The sequence below is a fragment of the Thalassophryne amazonica genome, chromosome 13 (assembly GCF_902500255.1).
Source record: "Thalassophryne amazonica chromosome 13, fThaAma1.1, whole genome shotgun sequence".
NCBI classification, from domain to species: Eukaryota; Metazoa; Chordata; class Actinopteri; order Batrachoidiformes; family Batrachoididae; genus Thalassophryne; species Thalassophryne amazonica.
The window spans coordinates 68,583,935-68,611,542 of NC_047115.1; the positions used below are offsets into that span (position 1 = coordinate 68,583,935).

General features: G+C 43.1%; 1 protein-coding gene across 1 annotated transcript in view; it reads right to left on the reverse strand.

Moving 5' to 3' along the window:
* Positions 1-26,655, reverse strand: part of LOC117523174 (tetratricopeptide repeat protein 27-like) — a 136,062-nt gene extending 109,407 nt beyond the window's left edge. The window contains exons 1-2 of the mRNA XM_034184617.1: positions 26,520-26,655; positions 14,664-14,759 (exon numbers count right to left, since the gene is read on the reverse strand). Coding sequence (XP_034040508.1) covers positions 14,664-14,759; positions 26,520-26,603 — 180 coding nt within the window. The 5' untranslated portion in view covers positions 26,604-26,655. The remainder of the gene's footprint in view (positions 1-14,663; positions 14,760-26,519) is intronic.
* Positions 26,656-27,608: the final 953 nt, after the last annotated feature.

The following is a 27,608-nucleotide window of genomic DNA, read 5'->3' on the forward strand; positions in this document are numbered from 1 at the left end:
ATTCATCATAGTACAGAAACAGCATTAGTGAAGGTTACAAATGATCTTCTTATGGCCTCGGACAGTGGACTCATCTCTGTGCTTGTTCTGTTAGACCTCAGTGCTGCTTTTGATACTGTTGACCATAAAATTTTATTACAGAGATTAGAGCATGCCATAGGTATTAAAGGCACTGCGCTGCGGTGGTTTGAATCATATTTGTCTAATAGATTACAATTTGTTCATGTAAATGGGGAATCTTCTTCACAGACTAAAGTTAATTATGGAGTTCCACAAGGTTCTGTGCTAGGACCAATTTTATTCACTTTATATATGCTTCCCTTAGGCAGTATTATTAGACGGTATTGCTTAAATTTTCATTGTTACGCAGATGATACCCAGCTTTATCTATCCATGAAGCCAGAGGACACACACCAATTAGCTAAACTGCAGGATTGTCTTACAGACAAAGACATGGATGACCTCTAATTTCCTGCTTTTAAACTCAGATAAAACTGAAGTTATTGTACTTGGCCCCACAAATCTTAGAAACATGGTGTCTAACCAGATCCTTACTCTGGATGGCATTACCCTGACCTCTAGTAATACTGTGAGAAATCTTGGAGTCATTTTTGATCAGGATATGTCATTCAAAGCGCATATTAAACAAATATGTAGGACTGCTTTTTTGCATTTACGCAATATCTCTAAAATCAGAAAGGTCTTGTCTCAGAGTGATGCTGAAAAACTAATTCATGCATTTATTTCCTCTAGGCTGGACTATTGTAATTCATTATTATCAGGTTGTCCTAAAAGTTCCCTAAAAAGCCTTCAGTTAATTCAAAATGCTGCAGCTAGAGTACTGACGGGGACTAGAAGGAGAGAGCATATCTCACCCATATTGGCCTCTCTTCATTGGCTTCCTGTTAATTCTAGAATAGAATTTAAAATTCTTCTTCTTACTTATAAGGTTTTGAATAATCAGGTCCCATCTTATCTTAGGGACCTCGTAGTACCATATCACCCCAATAGAGCGCTTCGCTCTCAGACTGCAGGCTTACTTGTAGTTCCTAGGGTTTGTAAGAGTAGAATGGGAGGCAGAGCCTTCAGCTTTCAGGCTCCTCTCCTGTGGAACCAGCTCCCAATTCAGATCAGGGAGACAGACACCCTCTCTACTTTTAAGATTAGGCTTAAAACTTTCCTTTTTGCTAAAGCTTATAGTTAGGGCTGGATCAGGTGACCCTGAACCATCCCTTAGTTATGCTGCTATAGACGTAGACTGCTGGGGGGTTCCCATGATGCACTGTTTCTTTCTCTTTTTGCTCTGTATGCACCACTCTGCATTTAATCATTAGTGATCGATCTCTGCTCCCCTCCACAGCATGTCTTTTTCCTGGTTCTCTCCCTCAGCCCCAACCAGTCCCAGCAGAAGACTGCCCCTCCCTGAGCCTGGTTCTGCTGGAGGTTTCTTCCTGTTAAAAGGGAGTTTTTCCTTCCCACTGTAGCCAAGTGCTTGCTCACAGGGGGTCGTTTTGACCGTTGGGGTTTTACATAATTATTGTATGGCCTTGCCTTACAATATAAAGCGCCTTGGGGCAACTGTTTGTTGTGATTTGGCGCTATATAAAAAAATTGATTGATTGATTGATTGATTTTGGAGCAGCAGCCATCTCTTTATACATCTGATCATGCCAGATGTGTCATGGGACTGCTCCGTGAGTCAGTGTTAGATTGAGTGACCATGGTGTGGTCAAAACCAGCTCGTGGTTAGTTCAATGTATAATAACTTCATCACACAGATGAGACATGTCTTTCGTCATCCTGTCCAAGGGAATGATGCTGGTAGCCAGCCGTTTTCCCTCCGGCAGAGCCCCCTTGTCGAAATATTCCATCAAGATCCGAATGTTTGCGTCAGATACTGTGGAATAATCAAGCCCTACAAAATGCGTTCCATCATGGGTTCAACTAAGCCACAAATTATGAATTGGCTCATCAAGAAGACTCCTCATCCTTGAACAAACTTATGTCCACAGCTATTTGAATAGGTAACAGCCTCTGAGACCACCAGCCGGCAGTGTTTTCCATGTCCCACAAAAAAAACCCCTTGGCTGTAGAAATACTGCACTCTCCTGGTGTTTTAGCTGCATTCAATCCCTCCACCAAGAACAAGGAAATGATGCAGTTAGGACGTGCTCATCTTCCACTGCCGAAAGCAACCGACAAAGGCTGGAGTGACAGTGTTTCTATTGTGGTCTTTGAGCACATCTCGTCACATCCTGTACCGTATGACCAAAAGACTGGACTTGTCAGTAGAGGTGGGAGTACTGATGGGCCACACTTCAGAGACTTCAGGCCTACAGCCAGGTCTTTTTTGTCCTGTCCGTCTTTGCTGGGATAAGAACTTTCTTGCGCGCCAGACATTTTTTGGCTCAGGGGCTGAGGAGAACTTCATTAATAAGATGCTGGTTACACAGGCAGACATCCCTACTAAAGGACTAGAGCTCCCCCTGGAGGCCAATACCCTTGATGGCAGGTGTATGGCAACCATAACCAGCTGGATCATTCCCCTGTGATTATTGTGAACTCCTTCAATTCATCATCACTAAATCTGAATCATGTTCATCTGCTTGGAAACAAAAGGGTGGGGAGTCAAATGCCATTTCACATGCCTGCAATCAGCCTCATCCCAAGCAGACAGTGTTGAACGCGGCCTTCCATTCATCTCTCTCCTTGACCATGACCACATGGTAAGCATTACGTAGGTCTAATTTTGTGAAAATAGTGGCCTCGTGCAGAGAGTTGAAGGCTGAATCCAGGAGTGGGAGCGGGTACCGATTACAGACTGTTTTGGCATTCAATTTGGTATTGAAAAATCAATTATCTGAAGACAGATCATCCTCCTGGGAACTCAAAAACTGACTAAAGTGACAATTCAGGATATCAAAGTGGGAGATTCATTTATTAAACCAGTTCGTTCCCTGGAGAACCTTGGTGTTGTGTTTGACAAGCAGCTCAAAATGACAAACCATGTTAATTAGAATGGACATCACCAATTTAAGCGGATATGACAAATAAGGAAATATCTTGATAAACCAGCTACTGATAGGATTGTCTATGCATTCATCACCTCTAATATTGACTACTTCAATGCCATCCTGTACGGGGCACTTAAATGCGTCGTGAGCAATCTGCAGAAACTTCAGAACTCTGCTGCTTGTGTGGTATGTGGTGCAAGAAAATACGACCATGTGACACCTCTGTTGAGAGACCTGCACTGGTAATCGGTGTCATTCCGCATATCCTTCAAGATTGCACTGCTAACCTACAAGTGCATTAAGGGTCTCGCACCAACGTATCTTCAAGATCTGATTGAGGTTCATAATCCACTGCAACAACTATGCTACAGCAGCCAACTCAACCTGAAGGTCCCCAGGTGTAGGACTCAGGTTGGGACTCGTGCTTTCACGTGGGCAGCCCGACAACTGTGGAACTATCTCTCGTCATATCAAACTACTTTATTTGGACAATTTTAAAATTGAAGTCACATTATTTTAAGCAAGTATTCTGAGTCAATTTTAGTATTGTTATTTTTCTTGAGTGTTTCTATTTGGTTTTTATTTGCAGTCAAACTATTTTAATTTTGTTGTGTTTTCATCTTTTAAAGATTGCAAGTGCCCTGAGATTGTTATATTTTTGGCGCTAAATAAATAAACTGTTTAACTGTCAACCATTGAAAATCTATGAATAGGTGTAGGGTCCCACCCTTCTAGCCTACAAAGAAGAAGCCTGCCCCCAGGGGGGCGGATGACACCTGCTGCCAGAGAGTCCTTTATGTACTGCTCCATCTATTCCCACAATTGACTGGAGGGTAGGGACATGCATGGAAATAAATTGATAGAGTAGTCATATGGTCTATGAGGGGAGGGGCGAAAGAGTGCGGGATCCTTACTAAAAATTTCACCTAAATCGTGACAGCATTCTGGAATAGAAATGAGATCAGGTAGTGGACAGTTGGACTCTCTGGCACCCTGACTGGGAGGCATGGATAACAGTAAACCCCTATGGTGGCAGGCTTCGCTCCACCAGGTGAATGTACCATATGGCCAATCAATTACCGGATTTTGAAGGGTGAGCCAAGAATGCCCTAACACCAATGGTGAGGAAGAGGAGTAAACGAAAAACCGAATAGTTTCCACGTGATTGCCTGACACCAATACTGTGACAAGTACAGTTTGGTGTGTGATAACGGGAAGTCTGGTGCCATTGAAGGCATTCACTGTGATGGGAGTGTGGAGTTCTACTACCAGAATTTATGCCTGGTCGACTATGCTCATATCAGGGAAATTACTTTCTGCACCTGAGTCGAATAGAGCCTGGAATGAAACGGAACAGTACTGGAAGTGAACAGTTGCCGGGATTTGTGTGCGTTACAATTTATCACCCGTGATATGAGTGAGTTTGGGTCACCACTAGCCCAGGATCTATTGGTGAGCATTGGCTTTTGACTGAATCAGACAATGGTGGAGGATGTGGCCTCGGGCAGAACAACAAATGTACTCCCCAACCAATATTCGGCGCTGTCTTTCTTTGGTGTTTATTGAGCCCTGCCGAGCTGCATGGGCTCGGCAACAGTGGGTGTGATGGATATGGGGAGTGCATTGCTGCTGGAACGCAAGGTAGAAAGAATGGGACTGAGATGCAGAAGGATCTGAGGGAACGATGCATGCTCGGCCTTCTGGCCCTTCTGTCACCTTTCACTCAACTGTCTTATTTTTCTGACTAGCGTGATTGGTTGTCGAGTGAACTGGGTTGATCCCGGACCACCAGCTCTCCTTTCATACCTTTGGCAAGACAATTAATAAACATGCTCTGCAGTGCAGTGGTGTTCCAGTCGGCTTCCGCCGTCAGAACCTGGAACTCCACGGAATAGTCCGTGACACTGCAGTTCACCCGATGGAGAGACAAGTCGTTTGGAGGTTGCCTGCCAGTGCACTGGATGATCGAAAACTATCCGAAACTGCTGAATAAAGGTGGAATATGTAATTAGGTCCTGCAAGGACTGGGTCCAGAGGATCATCACCCATGCCAAAGCTTCCCCTCCGGAGCAAGCGAAACACTTACGATTAGATTAGACAAGACAGAACTTTACTGATCCCTTGGGAAGACTCCCACAGGGAAATTGAAGTTCCAGCAGCATTGTATAGCAGCACACAGGGTAAGAAATACTCAGAGTATCAAAAGTGAAAGTAAAAAAGAAAAACTGTTTGCAAATATAAATATAAATACCAGACATACCGATCAATGCTGTTTTACTAGCTACTACTGTTCCTCCCATTCCTAACCTCTGTCTTCCTGTTAATACTCCTAAATGGGATGCATTTATATAGTGCTTTTCCATCTGCATCGGACATTCAAAGCGTTTTACACATCAATGCCGCACATTCACCCCGATGTCAGGCTGCTGCCATTCAAGGTGCCCACTACACACCAGGAGCAACTATGGGATTAAGGACCTTGAACCGGGGATCCTCTGATCTAAAGCCCAACGCTTTAACCACTAGACTATCACCTCCCCTGCTACTCCTCCCCCTGACTGAGGAGTTATATAGTTTGATAGCCTGAGGGACAAAGGAGTTTTTCAGTCTGTTGATCCTGCACTTGGGAAGGAGCAGTCTGTGGCTGAAGAGGCTCCTCTGGTTCCTGATGACTATGTGCAGAGGGTGACAGGCATCATCCATAATGTCCAGCAGTTTGTCCAGTGTTCTCTGCCACCATCACCAGAGAGTCCATCTTCATGTCAACCACAGAGTCACCCCATCTGATCAGTTTGTCCAGTCTGGATATGCTGCCCCCCCCCAGCACACCATGGTGGAAAAGAGGACGGTGGCTAGTACAGACTACTAGAACATCCACAGGACTTTCCTGCAGATGTTAAATGACTGCAACCTCCCCAGAAAGTACAGCCTGCTCTGTCCCTTCCTGTACAGGTGGTTGGTGTGGATTGTCCAGTCCAGTTCGCTATCCAGCTACAGCCCAAGGTAGCTGTAGGAATCCACAGTCTCCAACTCAGCTCCCTGGATCAGAACTGGTTGTGACTTGGTCTGGACTTCCCAATGTCAAAGACCAGCTCCTTTGTCTTTGAGCAGAGTTTCACCTCCCGCTGTGCTGCCTTCATTCTGTCCATGTCTCTGGTCCTGAAGGCAGCCTTCTTCCTTTTGAGGACAGCTCTGACTTCCCGTGTTACCCATGGTTTGTTGTTAGGGTAATAGCAGAGGTGGGACGAAGTCACTGCCAAGTCATTCTGAAGTCATCAATCTGCAAGTCCCCAGTCAAGTCTCAAGTCAGCTTGCAAACAATTGGTCATTATGACTTGAGACTTGACTTGAGACTTGCTGATTCATGACTTGAGAGTGATTTAATAGTGACTTTGTCCCACCTCTGGGTAACAGCGGACAGTCTTGGTTAGGTAAATTACGTCTGCACAGAAGTTAAGATAATACGTCAGACAATGCGTCAGCCCCTCTATGTCTTCACCATGCAGGTTGATCAGCTCATCCCAGACTGTGGTGTTGTAGCAGTCTCTTAGGGCACTTTCCACTTCAGGAGACCAAACCCTGATGGAGCGAGTGGTTACCAGCTGCTGTTGTACCAGAGGGTTATAACTGTGGCTGTAGGTATACCAGATTGTGATCAGACCTCCCCAGAGGCTGGAGGGATGTGACTCTGCATGCTATATCTGTGGCGTAAGCTGAAGGGTGTTGTGAAAAAAAAAAATAGAGAACATTGCATTGCATGGCAAGGAGGTGGAGGTGATCTAAGTGAGCTGGTTAGTGAGTGCCGAGAGTTGAGTACAAAGCTGAGATACCTGTACGGAGAGTGTCTGCTGCTGGTCAATCAGGGTTTGTATTTGCTGTTGCTGGTAACGTCCCTTGTGAGTTGAGGGCTTTGTGTACCTGACCTGTTCCAGCTGAGTCCATGACTTGCCCAGAAACTAATTACAGAGCATAACCCCTTGTGAATGTAGCATCCATCTGCAGCATCCAGGTGAAATGTGGGTGAACCAAAGGTCCTTTCCCGTGCTGGTGTCCTCAACCCTTAGGTACCTGCACCTGGATCATGCCCAGGCAAGCAACAAGGACCACATGGCTGCAAAAACTCTTCCCAAGCATCTTTCAATTTCAATGGAAGGAGTATGAATGTCATTGCTGAGGTTAGTGAATCTCTCTACAAGTTCAATACTCTCATTGAACACAGAAAGCGTCTCACAGCCGAGTGCAAGAAGTCACTGAAAAATCTGCATATTAGTTTTGATTCAAGACAATCGAAAGCCCAGAAACTCAACTTCTCACGTAGCTGCTCAAGTGCTGCAAACACGGTCCACAAAGATCACAGCATCTTCCACAAAGTCATCAGTCAAGTGTTCCTCACTGATACAGGGATGAGAACAGTCAGGAAGGAAAAAGACTGGCGGGTGACTGCGAGGGGGAGGGTGTGAGAGGGGGTGCCAAACTGCCACCTCCTACAAGGTGATGGTGGGGCCACTTTAAAAGGAGCTATTTTGGTGAATTTTAGCAGTTGAAAAGATGATTTTATGTGGATTAAAAATGCTCCTATTTATACCTTTAATTGTGTAAAATCATGGCCATGAATGACAATATCTAAATGTAAGTATCTAAATGTATTGTGAACAGACATTCCAAATAAATGGTTGTCAATAAAGAAACAAAATAGGATATGTAGAGTCAGTCCAATGTACGTGTAAATCCTGGTCAAATCCATTCAAGACCACACTACAAATTATGCAATTTCAATTAAAAAAAAACGGGTATGTTGATTTTCATTCCAACGTTAAGTCCAAGGAATAACAAAGAATCATGTACAGACTATTCTAGCTAGTTTGTGTGGTTATTTTATTCTTATTCAGTAATTTATGTCAAATCCTGGTGAAACATGGGCCCCACGCATGTCCCTTGTTGATGTGTTCAACCTTTTGTTTTCATCTTCTTTGTTCATTGGAATTTTTTTTTACCCTCTTAGTCCATTTTTTAAAATAAGTGCTAACTTACCTAAGCAGTAGACAATGGGTCCGACACCAAAGTAGGCAGTCCGAGTACTAGTCACATGGCTTGTCTTCCGAGACTGGTGTCGCGGTTTGATCAGTCTCACCTCAGTGAAGGCAAGGGGGACCAATCAGAAGGAGGAGACCAATCAGACTGTGACACGGGATGTCACGCGAGAGATGTTTTTCAGGAAAAGCAAAGTTTTTACTGCTTAGGGTACCCCTACCCTATCATGAACTACCCAGCCTTTGTCATGATCTGGACTTTTTGTGTCATGTTTTTTTTTCTGTTTGGTTCTGCTTAGTTTAGGTTTGATTGTTTTGTCTTTGTGATTTCTCTTGCTGGGTTTTTCCTGCATGGGCTTTGTCTTTCCCTATCTCTCATCTGTCCCTCTTTGTGCTTGGTGGTGGGCGGTGCACACTGTTTGGGCCACACCCTATTCTGGAGCTTTCCACACACCTGTTTGTAATCTGTAGCTCATCACCAGGGTGGATATAAGCTTCACTGGTTACACTAGTCCCTCGACAGATCATTGTGCTTTATGGCTTCACTTCCAGCTCTGTTCTTGTGTTTTCCTAGTCCTGCCTGCCACGTTGAGTTAAAAACCAGAGCTGCTTTGTTGAGTCCTGCATTCGTGTCCAGACATCTCTGTCCACCCAGCCTGATAGAACGATGGACACAGTGGACTCAAACCCATTCCAGCTGGCGGCACACCATCCTTGCTTCCAGCTCGCATATCAAGAAGCCTGCCTGACAGCATTAAGTTCCGGATTCAGTGACCTTGCTAAATGGCAAGATTCACTGATGTCTTCCGTGAGCTCAGAGATGGAGCAACTTATTGCTCAGCTGACCATTCAGGCCTCGACTGACTCGGCTCCCATGACTACCAGTAATCCACTTCTGGGACAGAGTGTAGCCCCACGGTGTCCACAGCTGAACCTGTTTTTAGTAACCAGTTGTCACAACCCGAGCATTTCTCCGGTGAGTCCAGAGACGTCAAGCCATGTATCACCCAGTGTGAGCTGCATTTCGAGTTAATGTCATCAATGTTTCTGTCCTAAAGGACGACAATAGCATTCATGATAATTCACCTTACCGGTCGGGCAGCGTGGGCAACAGCAGAGTGGAGCGGGCAGTCCTCCTCATGTGTCTCTTCAAGCATTCAAGACAGCCCTCCTCCAAGTATTCCAACATATGTCGCTGGGACGTGAAGTAGCATGATCCCTGATGAAGCTAAGGCAGGAAAACAGAGGAGTCACCAACTATGTTATTGATTTCCGCATCCTTGCGTCCAGGAGTGAGTGGAACCCAGCTGCCCTCCAGGATGTCTTCTTCCAGAGCCTAGCCGACCATATCCAGAGTCAACTCATCGCCGTCGACCTCTTCGATGATCTGGACAAGCTCAGTGGCCTAGCCACACACACCGACTACTGGATGGCGGACCAACCTCAATGAGAGCCCCGCTTCTCAGATCAGCGTTCTGCTACGCCGCCTGCACAAGTGACCGTCCCGAACCATCTCGCCTCCAGCTCCCCTCACAACTTCATGTACAAACCCACGCAGTTGGGTCGTACTCGTTTATCTACAGAGGAACGCAAGCACCATAGGGAGGAGGGTCTGTGTTTTTACAGTTGGCAGGCAGGGCATGTGATCTCAGATTGCCTAGTCAGGGGTGCCCCCACACTGTCAAAACTGGTACTACAGGTGAGTCAAAGCTCCATTGCTTCCTTGTCATCTCAAAAGGTGATCTTAGCCAAGCTAATCTCTGAGCACTGGTCTGAATCTGTTCCGGTATTTCTTGACTCTGGCTTTGATTTTAATTTGCCACTGTCTTCTCTCGCCAGATCCCTACACTTTAAGTTGTATCTCCTCTTGTGCCCTCTGGTGGTGCACGCAGTGGATGGCCACGAACTTGGTCAAGTTACCCATCGTACTCAGTCAGTCCAGTTAATAATCACTGAGAATCATTGTGAGACAATTAGTTTTCATGTATTTTATAAAATGACTCATTCGGCCATTTTGGAGCACCCCTGGCTGAAGACACACAGCCCAAGCTTTTACCGGTCTAAGGGCCAGATTAGTTCCTGGAGATCCACTTGTGCGGGACGTTGTCTGACTAGTTCCGTCGTTGAGGTACCGTCTCAAATCCAGATCTCGCCAGAGTTCCGCAGTGTTATCACGACTTAGCTGAGGTCTTTAGCAAAGCAAAGGTTAAATCTTTACCACCGCATCTCCCTTACGATTGTGCCATCAAGCTACTGCCGGGACCTAGTCCCCCACAGGTAAATTATTCACTCTGTCAGCACGTGAATGCGTTGCTATGAACGAGTACATTCAGGAGTCATTCGAGGCGGGTTTGATTCGGCCCTCATCTTCGCCTGCTAGGGCGGGGCTCTTCTTTGTAGAGAAGAAAGACAAAACCCTCTGTCCATGCATTGATTACCGTGGCCTCAATGATGTCACAATTAAGAACCGGTACCTGCTCCCTCTCATTGCTACCGCGTTTGAGCTGCTAGAGAGCGCCAGAGTCTTCACAAAATTGGACATTCACAACGCTTATCATTTGGTGCACTTTAAACAAGGGGATGAATGGAAAACAGCCTTTAATACTTTGACTGGTCATTATGAATATCTAGTCAGGCCGTTTGGGCTAACCAACGCCCCTGCCGTATTTCAAAATCTGGTTAATGGCGTACTGTGGGAGTTTCTCAATAAATTTATCTTCGTATATCTTGATGACATTGTGATTTTCTCTCCTGACAAGACTCACACATGTCACATACGCGAAGTATTGGAAATTCTGCTTCAGAATTACCTGTTCGTCAAAGTCGAAGAATGTGAATTTCATAGCTCTACTGGATCCTTCTTAGGATTTGTGATAGCTCAGGGTAAGATCCAGATGGACCCAGAGAAGAAAAACTTAAAGTATCTTCACTCCGCTAAGCGATTAAATGCCAGGCAAACCCTTGGGCCATTTTCTTCAGCCAGTTTAATTTTATTCTTTCCTACCGTCCTGGTTCTAAAAACGTTAAACTGGATGCACTTTCCCGGCAGGGTGATCCTTCTTACATTCTTTCAGAACCTACCACTATTCTCCCCGTGCCATGCTTTGTGTCCACCGTTACATGGGATATTGAGTCCAAGGTAAGGTCAGCTACACATAACGTACCCAATCCACCGGGGTGTCCGATAGGTAGTTTATATGTTCCTGACACACTGAGGAGTGAAGTCATTTGGTGGGGGAACAACAGCCGTTTTGTCACCCGGGTGTCAAGAGAACAGTGCAGATCATTCAAGAAAGGTTTTGGTGGCCCATATGCAGATTGATGTTACTGACGACGTTAAGGCTTGTCATGTATGCGCTATGCATAAATCATCCACCAGCTCACCAGCTGGCGAACTCCTTCCATTGCTGATTACGATGTGACCCTGGTCGCACATAAACACTGACTCTGTGACTGGTCGTCCACCATCTAAGGGGAATACCGTAATTCTGACTGTTGTAGATTGATTGTCTAAAATGGTGCATTTTGTACCCCTACCAAACTGCATAGGGAAGGGCTAAAGAACAACAACTTGTACGGAAAGCCCTCACAGTATGTGGGTACCCACGATGGTCCCTGGACAAAGTGCAGAAGTCCCAGAAAACAAAGAGACCAGATAGACAGGAGACGGAGACAAGAAGGAGTGTCTCTCCCTTATTTAGCAGGAGTAGGGGAAAAACTACAGAGGATCTTCAGACAGCACAAAATCCCAGTTTACTTTAAACCGGTTAACACCTTGAGACAGAAATTAGTTCACCCTAAGGACAGGATCCCTAGTTACAAACAGAACAATGTAGTGTATTATATCAGATGTCAGGAAAACTGTAATGAACACTATATAGGTGAGACTAAGCAACCTTTAAACAAGAGGCTATACCAGCACCGCAGAGAGGTCGCCAGTGGACCTCAGTCTGCAGTTCATCTCCACCTGAAAGACACTAACCACATGTTTGAGGACAAGGAAGTTAAAATCTTAGCCAGAGAGAAGAAATGGTTTAAGAGAGGTGTCAAGGAAGCATTCTTTGTAAAACAGTTGAAACCCAGCCTTAACCGGGGGGCGGGTCTCAGACACGCTTTGTCCCCTGTTTACAATGGGGTACTCAGGTCAAAGCAGTTTCAGTCTTTTGTTCATGGTAATGAGTCATTCACGTCATCAGGAGAGTCGTCAAGGGAGCCATCAGGGGAGGCTTCCATCCCATCATTAGGAGAGTGCTAACTAGAGCACAATAGGTGCTAATTAGAGCTATTGTTTAGTCACTAGCCTATAGCAGTTGGCCTCTCGGTAGGAGGGGTCTGGTTAGGTTAAAAACGCCAGCTTTTGTTGACTTCTGGTTTATTCTTCTCTACAAGAGTCAAGACAGAAGTCAGACTACCAGAGCAACAATTTTAGCTGAGGAAGCTTCTGTGATTTGAAGTAAAACGTCCTCACGTCAAGCAACCCAGTCCAGTCGAAGATTCAAGCTTCTCTACCCCTACCAAAGTTACCTACTGCTAAAGAAACCACTGAAGCTTTATTATTGAACATTTTCAGATTACACGGTTTCCCTCAGGACATTGTTTTGGACCGCGGACCTCAGTTTGTCTCTCAGTTCTGGAAAGAATTCTGCCGCCTGCATGGAGTCTCTTCCACCCTCACCTCCGGGTACCACCCACAGGTCAATGGACAGACAGAAAGGGTTAATCAGGAGCTTGAGAAGGGCCTCTGTATTCTCGCCTCCCAGCACCCGGCCATATGGGCTTCTCAGCTGGACTCACGTGTGCCCTCTGCTTTAGCCCTCATACTTCGCTGCCGTCGAACCTGGGAGCGGGCTCATCTGGCTCTCCGGCGGGCTTTAGCCGCCTATAAGGTAGCTGCTAATAAAAAGAGATACACGGCACCTGAAGGTCTGGCTTTGCACGCGACATCTGCCTATCCGAGGACTTGCAAGGAAACTCGCTCCCAGGTTCGTTGGTCCATTCACGATCTCCAAAATTATTAACCCCGTCTCTGTGTGTTTTTGGATGGGGCTACTGTCTTCTCTCTGCGGCGCCTGTTTGAGTGTCAGCAGCGTGGGAGGGGGGTGCAGCACCTGGTGGACTGGGAGGGGTACAGCCTCGAAGAATGATCTTGGATTCCCTTCCGCTTCTGTTCCCGTGTTTTCCTTGTAATGCTTGCCACGTTGTGTTTTTTGAGCACACCTTATTGCCTGATGTACCTGATTTATTTGCTGTTTTTGAACTGCCTTTTTGTGTAACGGACCCTGCTTAATCATACAACAAATGATCTTAAAAACAAGAGCTGCTTTGTTGAGTCCTGCATTTGTGTCCAGACCATGGTTACAAGATGTACACCACCTTCTCATGTTATCAACACTATGGATGCAAAAAACAAAAATTGTTACAGAAGGATCACAACGCAGGAAAAATGCTTAAACCCCACAGCAAGTGACATGCTAGTATCAGGATATGTCCGTCAGCATCACACACATCAGACATGTATGTGGAGTGGGATAACATGCATTCTGGAAACAGATGTGACCCGTTTTTGCATTGTGGGAAAGAGCAGAAATTTACATAGAGCGATGCTGCAGTCGCAACCATGCACTGCAAACCATGAGCAGCTGCTGTCATCCACAGTTGGATCAAACCGTGAAAACGATAATGTATATATCCATCCATCCACAGATTTCCACATGCCTGGATCATGTTGAACACTTACAAATTACTGACGGTTGTGTTAGAAAAGCTTCAAAACCATCATGAAGTGGACCTAGACGTCTTCTGCCACCACATAAATTAAAGTGAATTTTGCACATATTTGCTTGGTTACACACACAAAAGAATTTGAAGTGAGTTTCTGCCACACAATAGCAATGCACCAACACTGCAACTTGGGATACTTTAGCTGAAAACCACTGCACCCATAGACACACAGATTAGCGTAAGTAAATTTGTTATTTAAATGACATGGGTGCTGGGTGTGAGAATGACAGCTGCAACAGCTGTGCCCTGTATTGCAGTAGTTGAAAGACTGGGCCCACAGTATCTGTATATGGTACAATACAGTAGGTTGAGAGTAGAAAGAAACGTGGCCCTACATTTCCGTACCAGTCTTCTAATCGAGGAGTAAAACACTGTAAAATGATACCGATGTAAAAGAACATAAAGAGTGAAAACATCTTATTCTGGTTGAAAGTAGTGTTTCCTGTGAGGAACTCAAATGCTCAACATAACAGAGTTACTTCTAGCTTTGGCGCAACTGTTTGTGCTGGTGTATTCTCCAAACAGAAGTACATCCAAATGAGCATCTGTTCAAACAACCCACAAAACTGGAAGAAACACAACTATGATGGACACAGCTAAAATTACCAAGAATGTGATGCACTGCCTGTTTAAGATTCATTCTACCACACCTGATGACTGCAGATGCAGAGGAAAGTTAATCACACAGGACTCATTGCACACAACCTCGCTTAGTCTATTAAAATGAAAAATAGACAAATCTGGAAAGTGGATTGCATTTTGTGTCGCAATGGAGAAACAACATCAAAATAAATCAGACAACCACAACTGTGTGGTTTTGAAAATAACACATTTATACCTGGACAGCCCATCTGGGAGGAGCTTGGCAGCAGTAGAAGACCTTGAGGCGCTCGGTCACAGGACAATTTTTGTCTTCAAAGTGGTCCACTATCGCCTAGAAAATGAGGAATTGTCAAATTCTGCATTTGGTATGTTTATTGCCCTAGCATTAGTTACATTAACTACAACTTTTTATGCAATCCTGAAATGCACCAGAGTTACAATTTTCAAAAACATTTGAAATGAAAATTCTATAAATATACAATGTATTGGTGCACCATTCTGGGTGACTTTAAATTGACTGTAGGTGCAAGTAAGAGTATAAATGTTTGTCTGTCTCTGCGCATCAGCTATGCAACAAACTGGCATCCTGTCCAGAGTGTACCCTGTCTCCTGCCCAATGACTGCTGGGATAAGCTCCAGCATCTCCTAAATAGAGTAAATGGGTTTAGAAAATGGATGGATGGATGGATGGATGGATGGAGCGTTATATCGACAGAATAATCCCTTTTTATGCCTTTACAAGCTTCTGTGGGTTTTACTGATGTACACACACACACACATGTTCAACCGCTTAGTCGTGGGGGCCTGGAGCCTATCCCAGCAGTCACAGAGCACCAGGTGGGGTACACCCTGGACAGGACACAAGTCTGTCGTAGGACGAACAAACCACGCAAACTCCACACAGAAAGGCCACAGGTGGGAATCGAACCCATGACCTTCTCACTGTGAGGCAACAGTGCTAACCACTAAGTCACCATGCTGACCTATTACTGATATAATGTATTAAATTATTTCAGCAAAGTATTTCATGGAATTTCTAAGAATTAACATTTTTTGTAATTATATACACACACACACACACACACACACAAACACACAGAGTGAGGCAAAGAAGTATTGGATCCACTGTCAATTTTAGATGTTTTCCCCATCTACAGTGAATAGAGATGCCTGTAATATTTATCGCAGGTACACTTCAACTGTGAGACAGAATCTTAAAAAAAAAAAAAAAAAAAAATCAGAAAATCACATTGTATGATTTTTTAAATAATTTGCATTTTATTGCATGAAAATAAGTATCTGATCACCTACCAACCACCAAAAACTCTGGCTCTCACAGTCCTGTTAGATTTTCTTTAACACACTCCAACCTATCCACCATGGCCAAGACCAAAGAGCTGTCAAGGGACACCAGGGACAAAACTGTAGACCTGCACAAGGCTGGGATGGGCAACGGGACAACAGGCAAGCAGCTTGGTGAGAAGACAACAACTGTTAGAAAGGCGCAATTATTAGAAAATGGAAGAAACACAACTGTCAATATTCCTTGGTCTGGGGCTCTATGAAAGATCTCATTTCATGGGGTAAGGATGATTCTGAGAAAGCCCAGAACAACACGGGAGGACCTGGTGAACGACCTGAAGAGAGTTGGGACCAGAGTCGCAAATGTTACATTAGTAACACACGATGCCATCACGGTGTAAAATCACGGTGTAAAATCCCCCTGCTTGTCCAGGCCCCACGCCGTCATGGTGTAAAATCCTGCAGGGCAGCAAGGTCCCCCCTGCTCAAGCCAGCACATGTCTAGGCCCGTTTGAAGTTCAACAGTGACCATCTGGGTGATTGAGGGGAGGCATGGGAGAAGGTCATGTCAGATAGCTTTTTGGTATCAACTCCACTCGCCGTGTTTGGAGGATGAGAACAACCCCTAGATCACTGTCCCAACCGTGAAGCATGGGGATGGAAAGATCATTTTTGGGGATGCTTTTCTGCAAAGGGGACAGGATGACTGCACCGTATTGCAGGGTGGATGGACGGGGTCATGTATCATGAGATTTTGGCAAACAACCTCCTTCCCTCAGTAAAAGCATTAAAGATGAGTCGTGGCTGGGTCTTCCAGCATGACAATGACTCAAAACACATGGCCAGGGCAACTAAGTGGTGGCTCCGTAAGAGGCACTTCAAGGTCCTGGAGTGGCCTAGCCAGTCTCCAGACATGAACTCAGTAGAAAATCTTTGGAGGGAGCTGAAACTCGAAACCTGAAAGATCTAGAAAAGCTCTGTATGGAGGAGTGGACCAAAATCCCTGCTGCAGTGTGCAAACTTGGTCAACTGCAGGTGGTTCAACTGGTTCAAAATGCTGCTGCCAGACTTCTGACACGAAGCAGAAGGTTTGACCATATTACGCCGGTTCTGGCATCCCTTCACTGGCTTCTGGTCTCTGAGATCGGATTTTAAACTATTACTATTGGCCTATAAAACTGTTCACGGACTGGCACCCCCCTATCTGGCCAGCCTGGTTGAGTCCTATGTGCCGGCTAGGGCTCTGCGTTCACCGGGTGGTGCAGAACTACTGTATGTCCCTAGGGTGAAGAAAAAGTCAGCGGGTTACAGAGCTTTCTATCACCGCGCCCCAGCTCTGTGGAATGATCTGCCTGCGCAGATACGACAGTCGGACTCTGTGGAGACTTTTAAAGCCAGGCTGAAAATACACTTGTTCTCCCTGCGTGTCTTTTTTATTTCTTTTATCTATTTCTATTTTACTTCTTTTACTTATTTATGTTTAAATTTTTTTATTGTTTTAATCTTATTTAATTTTATTCTGCTTTTAAATTGTTTGTGAAGCACCTTGAGGCGATTAGTCGTGATTTGGCGCTATATAAATGAATAAATTATTATTATTATTATAGGAAATGTCTGACCTCTGTAATTACAAACAAAAGTTTCTGTACCAAATATTAAGGTCTGTTTTTCGATTGTATCAAGTACTTATTTCATGCAATAATACGCAAATGTATTAGTGAAAAAAAAAATCATACAATGCGATTTTCTGATTTTTTTTTTATTGTTTCTCTCACAATGGAAGTGTACCTACAATAAAATTACAGACCTCTCCATTCTTTGTAGGAGGGCAAACTTGCAAAATCAACAGTGGATCAAATACTTATTTGCCTCATTGCCTTTCACATAAATGAAAATGCTACCCCTTCCCCAAGTAATGCTAAATTGTCAAATAACCAACAACTGTTCAGGTGTCACAACTTTAGTAGTACAGACATTGTTTTGCTCAACAGCATTTTTACACGGAAGGTTGCAAAACAGTCTTTCAATTAACAGTGACCATGGATAGACCTTCCCAGGTCTATCCAATCTCTGTACTCACAAAGCGAGAGCTGTGTTCGGGTGCTCGGCAGTAAGTCGGATTCGTTTCCAGTGGGGGTTGGCCTCCGCCATGGCTGTGCCTTGTCACCAATCCTGTTTGTGATGTTCATGGACAGGATATCGAGGCATAGTCAGTGGTAGGAGAGTTTCTAGATTGGTGGGCTCAGGGTCTCATCACTGCTTTTTGCAGATGATATGGTCCTGTTGGCTTCATCGGTCTGTGACCTCCAGCACTCACTGGATCAGTTCGCAGCCGAGTGTGAAGTAACTCAGCATCTCTAAATCTGAGGCAAGGGTTCTCAGCAGGAAACCAATGGAATGCCTACTCCGGGTAAGGAATGCAGTCTTGCCTCAAGTGAAGGAGTTCAAGTACCTCAGGGTCTTGTTCACGAGTGAGGGGACAATGGAGCGCGAGGTTGGCCAGAGAATCAGCGCAGCATGGACAGTATTGCATTCGCTTTGCCGTACTGTTGTAATCAAAAGAGAGCTGAGCAAAAAGGTGAAGCTCTCAATCTACAAGACAATATTTGTTCCTACGCCCACCTGTGGTCATGAGAGTTGGGTCATGACTGAAAGAACCAGGTCGCGAGTACAAGTGGTCGAAATGGGCTTCCGTAAGAGGGTGGCTGGTGTCTCTCTTAGATATAGGATTAGAAGCTCGGTCATCCGTGGGGAGCTCGGAGTAGAACCACTGCTCCTTCGCTTTGAAAGGACCCAGCTGAGGTGGTTCAGGTATCGAGTAAGGATGCCTCCTGGGCGCCTCCCTAGGGAGGTGTTCCAGCCACGTCCTTTTGGGAGAAGACCCTGGAGAAGACCCAGGACTCGGAGGACAGAATATATCTCCACACTGGCCCGGGAACACCTCGGGAGCCCCAAGACAGAGGAGGCTGATGTGGCCCAGGAAAGGGAAGCTTGGGGTCAATGTTTGGAAAGAGGTGCCATTTGATTTAAAACTGCGATTCGCTTTGAAGTTATTAATTCCAACCGGAATCGAGCTTTCCAACTTTACTTGGCAGAGAGCCTCGCAGCATTTGGAGCTGTGCAAATGCAACGGAGAATGATTTTCATTTCTTGCCCGCATCAAGAGTTACAGTTAGTGACTTTAATCTGCAAAACGGTGACATTTAATGACATCTTTAAATGGCTTTAAGGGGGGTTAATGAAGAAATTGCAGACCTGCCGCTTCTGAAAAGTAGCGAAGCAGAGAACCAGCTAAGCAGCGGGTCGCAGCGCTGCTTCACTGCAAGCAGCGCTGCTTCATTGCAAGCAGCGCTGCCAACAAAGCAGTGAATTCACGTTGCAATTCAAACTTCAAGCAGACCCGCTGCATAAATGATCATTTTCCTGATACACACCCTCAAAAACAATGGCTGTTCTGGCGTAATGTGAACTGAAGTACAGATAAAGGAACTGCTCAGTAAAAAGTCTATTGATGTCAGTGGATCAAATAACACTATGTAACAAATTTTTATTTTTGTTTTGTTCCTGGGTACACAGTGTGTTTTCCTAACCTGTTATGCCTTAAATAAACAGAAAATAGCTGTTATTCCACAGAAACGTTGCTTATGTGATCAGGACAGTGATATTTTGAAATTTGTCTGTTTTCAAGAATATTCGCGATTTGCCTCCACTACTACTGAGTAGTCTTCTAGAATATTCTTTAACTACGTGTCATGGTGTAAAATCCTGCAGGGCAGCAAGGACCCCCTGCTCAAGCCAGCACATGTCTAGGCCCGTTTGAAGTTCAACAGTGACCATCTGGGTGATTGAGGGGAGGCATGGGAGAAGGTCATGTCAGATAGCTTTTTGGTATCAAGAAATTTCAAGAAACTTTTAGAACTTTCTAGAACATTAAAAAAAAAAAAATCAAAGTTTGTGCTGAATGTAGTCATTTTTCCATAGACTTTAAACATAAGCAGTTGAAATATAACACTCAGAAGCCAGGAAAAAAATTGTGTTACATAGTGTAATTTCTTAATGATTCTTCACAAGAACCGGTTTTTGATACCCAACCCTAATCCCTACAGTGAAGCATGGTGGTGGCAGCATCATGCTGTGGGGATGTTTGTCAGTGGCAGGAACTGGGAGATGAGTCAGGATTGAGGAAAAGATGAATGCAGCAATGTCCAGAGACATCCTGGATGAAAGCCTGCTCCAGAGCATTCTTGACGTAAGACTGGGGTGACGATTCATCTTTCAGAAGAACAATGACCCTAAGCATACAGTCAAGGTATCAAGGGCATGGCTTTAGGCCAACTCTGTGAATGTCCTTGAGTGGTCCAACCAGAGCCCAGACCTGAATCCAGTTTAACATCTCTGGAGAGATCTGACAATGAATGTGCACGGATGATCCCCATCCAACCTGATGGACTTTGAGGAGTGCTGCAAAGAGGAATGGGCAAAACTGCCCAAAGATAGCTGCACGAAGCTTGTGGCATCATGTTCAAGAAGACCTGAGGCTGTGACTGCTGCTAAAGGTGCATCACCAAAGTATTGATCAAAGGGTGTGAAAAATTATGTACATGTGATTTCTTAGTTGTTTGTTTACACACACACACACATACATATATATATATATACACATATATATATATACACATATATATATACACATATATATATATACACATATATATATACACATATATATATACACATATATATATATATAATGAATGTTTATGAGTTCAATGGAACAAATATTTCATGAGGTGAAGGCTGGAACATACCATTTAATGAGGCTTCCATTTGATATTTTAAATTAACAGAAATGGGATTTACATTTTGGTGTTCCACTGCTGCTAAAGTCCAACACAAACTTTAAACAGGAGTCCAAATTGTGATGTGTAGTCCGGTGGTGCTGTGCACTGACTTTGCACTTCCATAAAAAAAAAAAAAAAACTTTGTGTAGTTTCTCAGTCCAGCCAAAAATCCCATCAGCTTTTCAGCTTTTCATCTGAACAGCTCTTCGTGCATCCAGATGGTTTATGGGCCTTTCACACTGAATACATCAGATGCATCAAAAATCGGTCTAAAAAGCATTATTTTCAATGAGACGCATTGCTTTTTAGATGCGTCAGAAGCGTCGCGTCAAAAGCTGAGCTAAACCAACGCTTCTGACGGGTACGCGCATTGCCGCTTGTCAGCAGGCTGATGCAGTCAAAGTTTAATCCAATCCAACTTTCGATGCTCTGAGCTGTGACGTACCTTTGCACTGTCCAATAGGAATGATGCGTCGGGCCAAAACACGGAAGACTAGTGGCAGAAACCACTGTTCTCTACAAAATGGATCAGTGTAGAAACCACTGATCTCTACAAAATGTATTGGTACAGAAATCACTGATCTCTACAAAACGGATTGGTACAGAAACCACTGATCTGTGCAAAAACATACGTGTCACAGGACTGCTCATTTATGCAGCAGTTTTCTGAAGAAAAATCCTTCAAAATGTTTTTTGTTGTCTGTTACCTCAGAATTTCTGATTACTGTTAAAAAAAAAGTTTAGAACACTTGTAATTAAAATAGCTAAATAAAATCAATAAATGGATCTTTAGAAACCTTTCAGCTGTAAATTAATACCACCTGTTATTTCAGATTAGATAATTTCTTGTTTAACATAAGGAACCTTGGACATTTATTTTTAGACAAAATAACATGGAAATTTGTACATTAAGTCTGGTAGATTATCTCATTTCAACCAGAAAAACAGACACTGTAAATAAATACAAATGTTTATTATAAATGCAACAGGAAATAATTTAACAATGAGCGTGATTGTAAAGTAGGATTTCTGTGACATAAACCTCATGATGAATTTTTTTTCATGGTCATTTCAACTTCTAATTTCGCCAAAATATGTAAGCGCCTTTAATGTTATCAGGACAGAGTCATTTCTAAAATATGAATTTGAGCACAATAAGTGGAGAGCTTCTACTTGTGCAAATGTCTTTGGACTTTGATTCGTGGACATTTTTAATGATCCGTTCATTTCTTGTTAAAATATAAAATGAAATAGCTTTTTAAAAAATAATAAAATAGTTGCTGTTGAAAGAGCCTTTTATTTAGAAGCATGTGATTTTATGTTGGATTCTCTGGACCAGATGAAGGTCTCTTCTGCAGCTTTGAACTCTGGTGGTTTTGCTGAAGACACTTTTGTCCTATTTTGAAGAGCAGAGATGTTTTCTTTTGACTGGACTTTGTGGTGTTCAGCTCATCAATGGAAGTTTGGTTGTCTGCACAGCAAATGTTCCTGATTGGGACAAATAAAAATATTTCTTTAAATATAAAGAAACACTAAACAGTTTATATATAAAAAAGGGAAAAAATGATGGAAAAAACACCCGAAAAAATAAGTTATTTAAAGTTGAGCTTTTGTGGTGTCTGAAAAAAGCTGTAGCTTTATTTGGTAAAAATAAAAAAGACTGAACCATTTACAAATTAAAGCGTTCACTCAGATCAACTGTGCTAAAAGGCTACGCTAACGTTAGCCGATCAATAAACCTTCACAGCAGTTCAGTAAACATCACGTTTTATTTTTACATTATTCTCACCTCGAGAAAGCTGCAGAACTAAACTCCATTGGGCAAACTGGGACTTCGCATATATCCAAAAAGTGGGAGATTTGGGACTGAGTGGGTTTGCTCCATCACCCCGGCTGCCTGCCTTGGTCTGCTCAGGGATGATGGCTGAAGGCCGGCTTCTCCGTGCGGGTTGGCCCGCTGTCGCAGTTCGATCGATATCCCACCAAGTCATCAGTCCTCCCTCAGTCGGCGTCACTCTGAAAAGTAGCTGAATAAAAGCTTCTCGCAGCAGGGTGATGGGAGAATCGTTCTGCTGTTTTTTAAAGCTTTTTTGTGGTTCAGGTGACCCAAATTCAAGATGGCAATTGCTGAACTTTTTTCAGGTTGTGGAAACAGCCAGAGTGTGACGTAACCGCAATCTCTGCCCCCTTGCCGCTTCCGAAGTGACGCGTCTGACATCATGCGTCAGATGTGTCCGACGGATTGGGACACGTTGACGGATTGACCTGACGTATTCAGTGTGAAAGGCCCATTACAGCTGAGTGGATTTTGTGTGTGTGTGTGTGTGTGTGTGTGTGTGTGTATGTTACAAGAACGAGCACCATCAGTTAGCTCAATTAAATCATCGTCCCGCTCCTCAGTGCAGCAAAAAAATCACTTCAGAAATTATTCTAGCTTTTCATTCTAACATCCTGCTAACAGCCTCCAGACGGCTTACAGTGCAGTGGATTTGTTTTGTGTGTTCGTGCATGTGCGTGGTGTGCGCACGCATATCAAACGTATGGAACCAAATTTGCACTCTAAATGCAATGCAACACAAATGGGACGAACAATCTATGTCATGTGACATACACAGCACCATCAAATAACAATGATCCACTATATATATATATATATATATATATATATATATATATATATATATATATATATATATATATATATATATATATATATATATATATATATATATGACTAAGGAGGCATGTACCAATATTGGAGTGAAACCAGCCAGTCATTGGTTCAAACGACATTTAGATCAAATTAGAGGTCCGCGTATCAAAGTAGTGGTATCTTGTGCTTTAAAATTGATGCATGATTTGTATATCGTTTTGATGTATTATTCGTACATTAATTGTTACACCCCTGGGAAACACTGAAGAATATTTATTTGGACAAAGACGCATTTTGCTTTGTTTTTTGTTTGTTTTTTAATAAAGTGCAACTTCCAATGGTAACAACATATTTTGTTCAAATCCCTAAAAGACACAAACAATAGACACACATAAATGTTTCTGACGTACTGAATGTGCACACTGTTTACATGTTTATTTCTGTGGAGAAATAGTTGGACTATCTATCCGTAAATTACACTATTTTCCATTAATATGGAGCATAGTTCAGTATTTCATTTGCCGAAGTGAGCTTGGAAGTTTCTAATGAAATGCCACAGCAAAATAAAGTACATCTGAAGAAAATTTAGTGCTTACAATTCCACTTGTCAGTACCCAGCTCCATACCCCAGCATCCTTGGCTGTTGCATTCTTTTAGCAGAGCCCAGCAATTCTCATCTTGCAGCTACGTGCTTGAGACTTTTAATTTCACTGGCTTTTACAAAACCCTATATTACCGTCTGTGTTTGGTCTTTCAAGGATGTTATTGATCAACATCCCAAATAACATTTGGAGCTGCAGTGAATGAATGGTTTTGTTTGTGCTCTGGGTTTTTTGAAAAGCAGTACAAGGTTACTCAATAACTTATTGCAACGAGCAGAGGCGAGCACAACAGCCAATTTAACTTTGTTAATACACTCACTGATGGTCTTGCTTTCAGAAGAAAAACCTCAAAAAATTAATTTGGTGGAAAAGCACAATATACAACCCCAATTCCAATGAAGTTGGGATGCTGTGTAAAATGTAAATAAAAACAGAATACAATGCTTTGCAAATCCTCTTCAACCTATATTCAATTGAATACACCACAAAGACAAGATATTTAATTTTCAAACTGATAGACTTTTTTGTTTTTGTGCAAATACTCATTTTGAAATGGATGCCTGCAACACATTTCAAAAAAGCTGGGACAGCGGCAACAAAAGACTGAGAAAGTTGATGAATGCTCAAAGAACACCTGTTTGGAACATTCCACAGGTGAACAGGTTAATTGGAAACAGGTGAGTGTCATGATTGGGTATAAAAGGAGTATCCCCAAAAGGCTAAGCCGTTCACAAGCAAAGATGAGGTGAGGATCACCACTTTGTGAACAACTGCGTGAAAAAAATAGTCCAACAGTTTAAGAACAATGTTTCTCAACATTCAATTGCAAGAAATGTAGGTATTCCATCATATAAAGTCCATAATATAATCAGAAGATTCAGAGAATCTGGAGATCTTTGGAGAACTTGGCCGAAAACCAACACTGAATGGCCAAGATCTTCGATCCCTCAGGCAACACTGCACTAAAAACCGACATCACTGTATAAAGGGTCTTACAGCGTGGGCTCAGGAACATTTCAGAAAACCATTGTCAGTTAACACAGTTCGTCGCTACATCTACAAGTTCCAGAAAAAACTCTACCATGCAAAACAAAAGCCATAGATCAACACATCCAGAAATGCCGCCGCCTTCTCTATGCCCGAGCTCATCTGAAATGGACAGATGCAAAGTGGCAAAGTGTGCTGTGGTCTGATGAGTCCACATTTCAAATTGTTTTTGGAAATCATGGATGTCGTTTCCTCCGGACAAAAGAGGAAAAAGACCATCCAGATTGTTACCAGCAGAAAGTTCAAATGGTATGGGGGTGTGTTAGTGCCCATCGCATGGGCAACTTACATATCTGTGATGGCACCATTAATGCTGCAAGGTCCAGCCAGGTTTTGGAGCAACACATGCTGCCATCCAAGCAATGTCTTTTTCAGGGGCCACATTCTGCACGTGTTACAACAGCGTGGCTTCATAGTGAAAGAGTGCAGGTACTAGACTGGCATGCCTGCAGTCCAGACCTGTCACCCATTGAAAATGTGTGGCGCATTATGAAGCGCAAAATACGACAACAGAGACCCCAGACTGTTGAACAACTGAAGTCGTACATCAAGCAAGAATGGGAAAGAATTCCATCTACAAAGCTTCAACAATTAGTGTCCTCAGTTCCCAAATGATTATTGAGTGTTTTTAGAAGGAAAGATGATGTAACACAGTGGTAAACATACCACTGTCCCACCTTTTTTGAAACATGTTGCAGGCATCCATTTCAAAATGAGCAAATCTTTGCATAAAACCATTAAGTTTATCAGTTTGAACATTAAACATCTTGTCTTTGTGGTGTTGAATTGAATATAGGTTGAAGAGGATTTGCAAATCATTATATTCTGTTTTTATTTATATGTTACACAATGTCCCAACTTCATTGGAAATGGGGTTGTAACTAAGTAAATTCGTCCTCTGGAGTCGAAAAATATACATTCTTTCACCAAGAGGACAAAATGAACAATATTAAAGTCAAATGTTGAACAAAGTTAGCTGACTACCAACTGGACTATATCAAAATTTAACTGGCAACTTGAGATCCCTCTTTGGATTATAGGCAAGTCAAAGCGGCAAGATGTTACATGATTGTTTATTATAATACAGCTGTATCATAAGGTATCACTCTAATGTAGCTGCTTATGGTTGATGTTACATTGATAATTTTCTCCTTGCAGCAAAGGAGGAAGGCCCAGGAGCAACCTAACCTGTGGATCAGAGGTCTCAAACCGGTTCCAGAAAGGGCCGAGAGGGTGCAGGCTTTCTGTGCAACCAAAAACACAGAAAGCCAAAAACAACTTTTCTGTGGATGATGTAGAGACCAGCTTTGATGCATGAACTGGAGACAAGGACATATGTGGACACCAGTCCTTCCAGATGGTGCACCTGTTGCATCCCTTCCTTTCAACTATTCCCACTGTGTGCCTCAACAGTACAATCCATCCATTTCTACTTCACCCAAATTTGTTATGGAACTCAGATTTTATGATACGCATACTGGAGAAGGTGGACCTACAACACTGCAGTATTTGGTAATGACTGAGTGTACCATGCATAGAGAGGTGTGCCATCAAGTGCCTGAATGTAGTGTGTGGGTGTTTGTATGCATCACTTTAACTTGGAGTCACCATGTTGTGGTGACTTTTGATGAACAAAGCTTCTTTACCTGTGTTTGCATCATAGCTCTCTCAACGTGTCGAGAGCTCCCTCGTTCAAGCCTGGTCCTGAGGCAAAGTGATGTGACTTCCATGGCCCAGAACTTAGGCTGAGATAGTAAGCACTGCAGAAGAAGGAAAAACTTTGATTAAACAACAGTAAGTCATTCAAGCATACAGGCATGTACCAGTCCCAACACTCACTGCACACCCTTTCCTGCAGTTCATCAGTGATGCTCTTTTCTTCTAAACAGTCATTTTTTATATACATTCCAAAAATGTGTCTAATTTAGCCAGCTGAATTCAGTTTAACCTAATTTCTGTTAGTTTAAAGCAGTTTTAAATAATTTAACAAGCTGGTACATTATTTAAAGCATCTCTAACGTCCTTATCTTTGGTAAAGAAAGAAATCTTTAATGTTAAATCAGTCAAAACAAATTTATGTGAAATAAGAGCAATCCGAGATTTATGATGCCCACCAAGGATTGACGAGGACTCAAAATAACATCCGATTCACATCGCGACTTTACCTGGATCCAGATTCCACAACACAGTGCAATTGCAATAATTGTATACTGAACGAGAATGGTCTGACTGATCAAGATGCTGCTATCTGATATTTAATTCGCAAGCTGGAAAAAAAAATAGAGTCTTCCTGATCTTGGCTTTAAATCATGATGTCATATCCGTGAAGTAAAAGTCTACAAAGAGAAATCCTGATCCAGAATCCACATCCGGATTCAGATCACCTCTAAGATTTAATAGAGTCTTCCAAGGCCTAACACCAATGTGTGGTGAAAATTTGGTGAAAATCCGTTCAGTACTTTTGACGTAATCCTCAAAATCTGACAAAGTGAAGCGTACAAACTGAAATCCTGATCCACAAGCTGGATCACCTCCAAAATTGAGTGGCGTTTTCCAAAGCCTAATATCCATCAGTGAGGCAAATTTGATGAGAATCCGTTAAGTAGTTTTGACGTAATAATTCAAAACGTATATAAAGTGAAATCTTGATCCAGAATCCAGAGCACTTCTAAAAATCAGTGGAGTCTTCCTTGCCCTAATATCTATCTGTGGTGCAAATTTGGTGAGAATCCGTG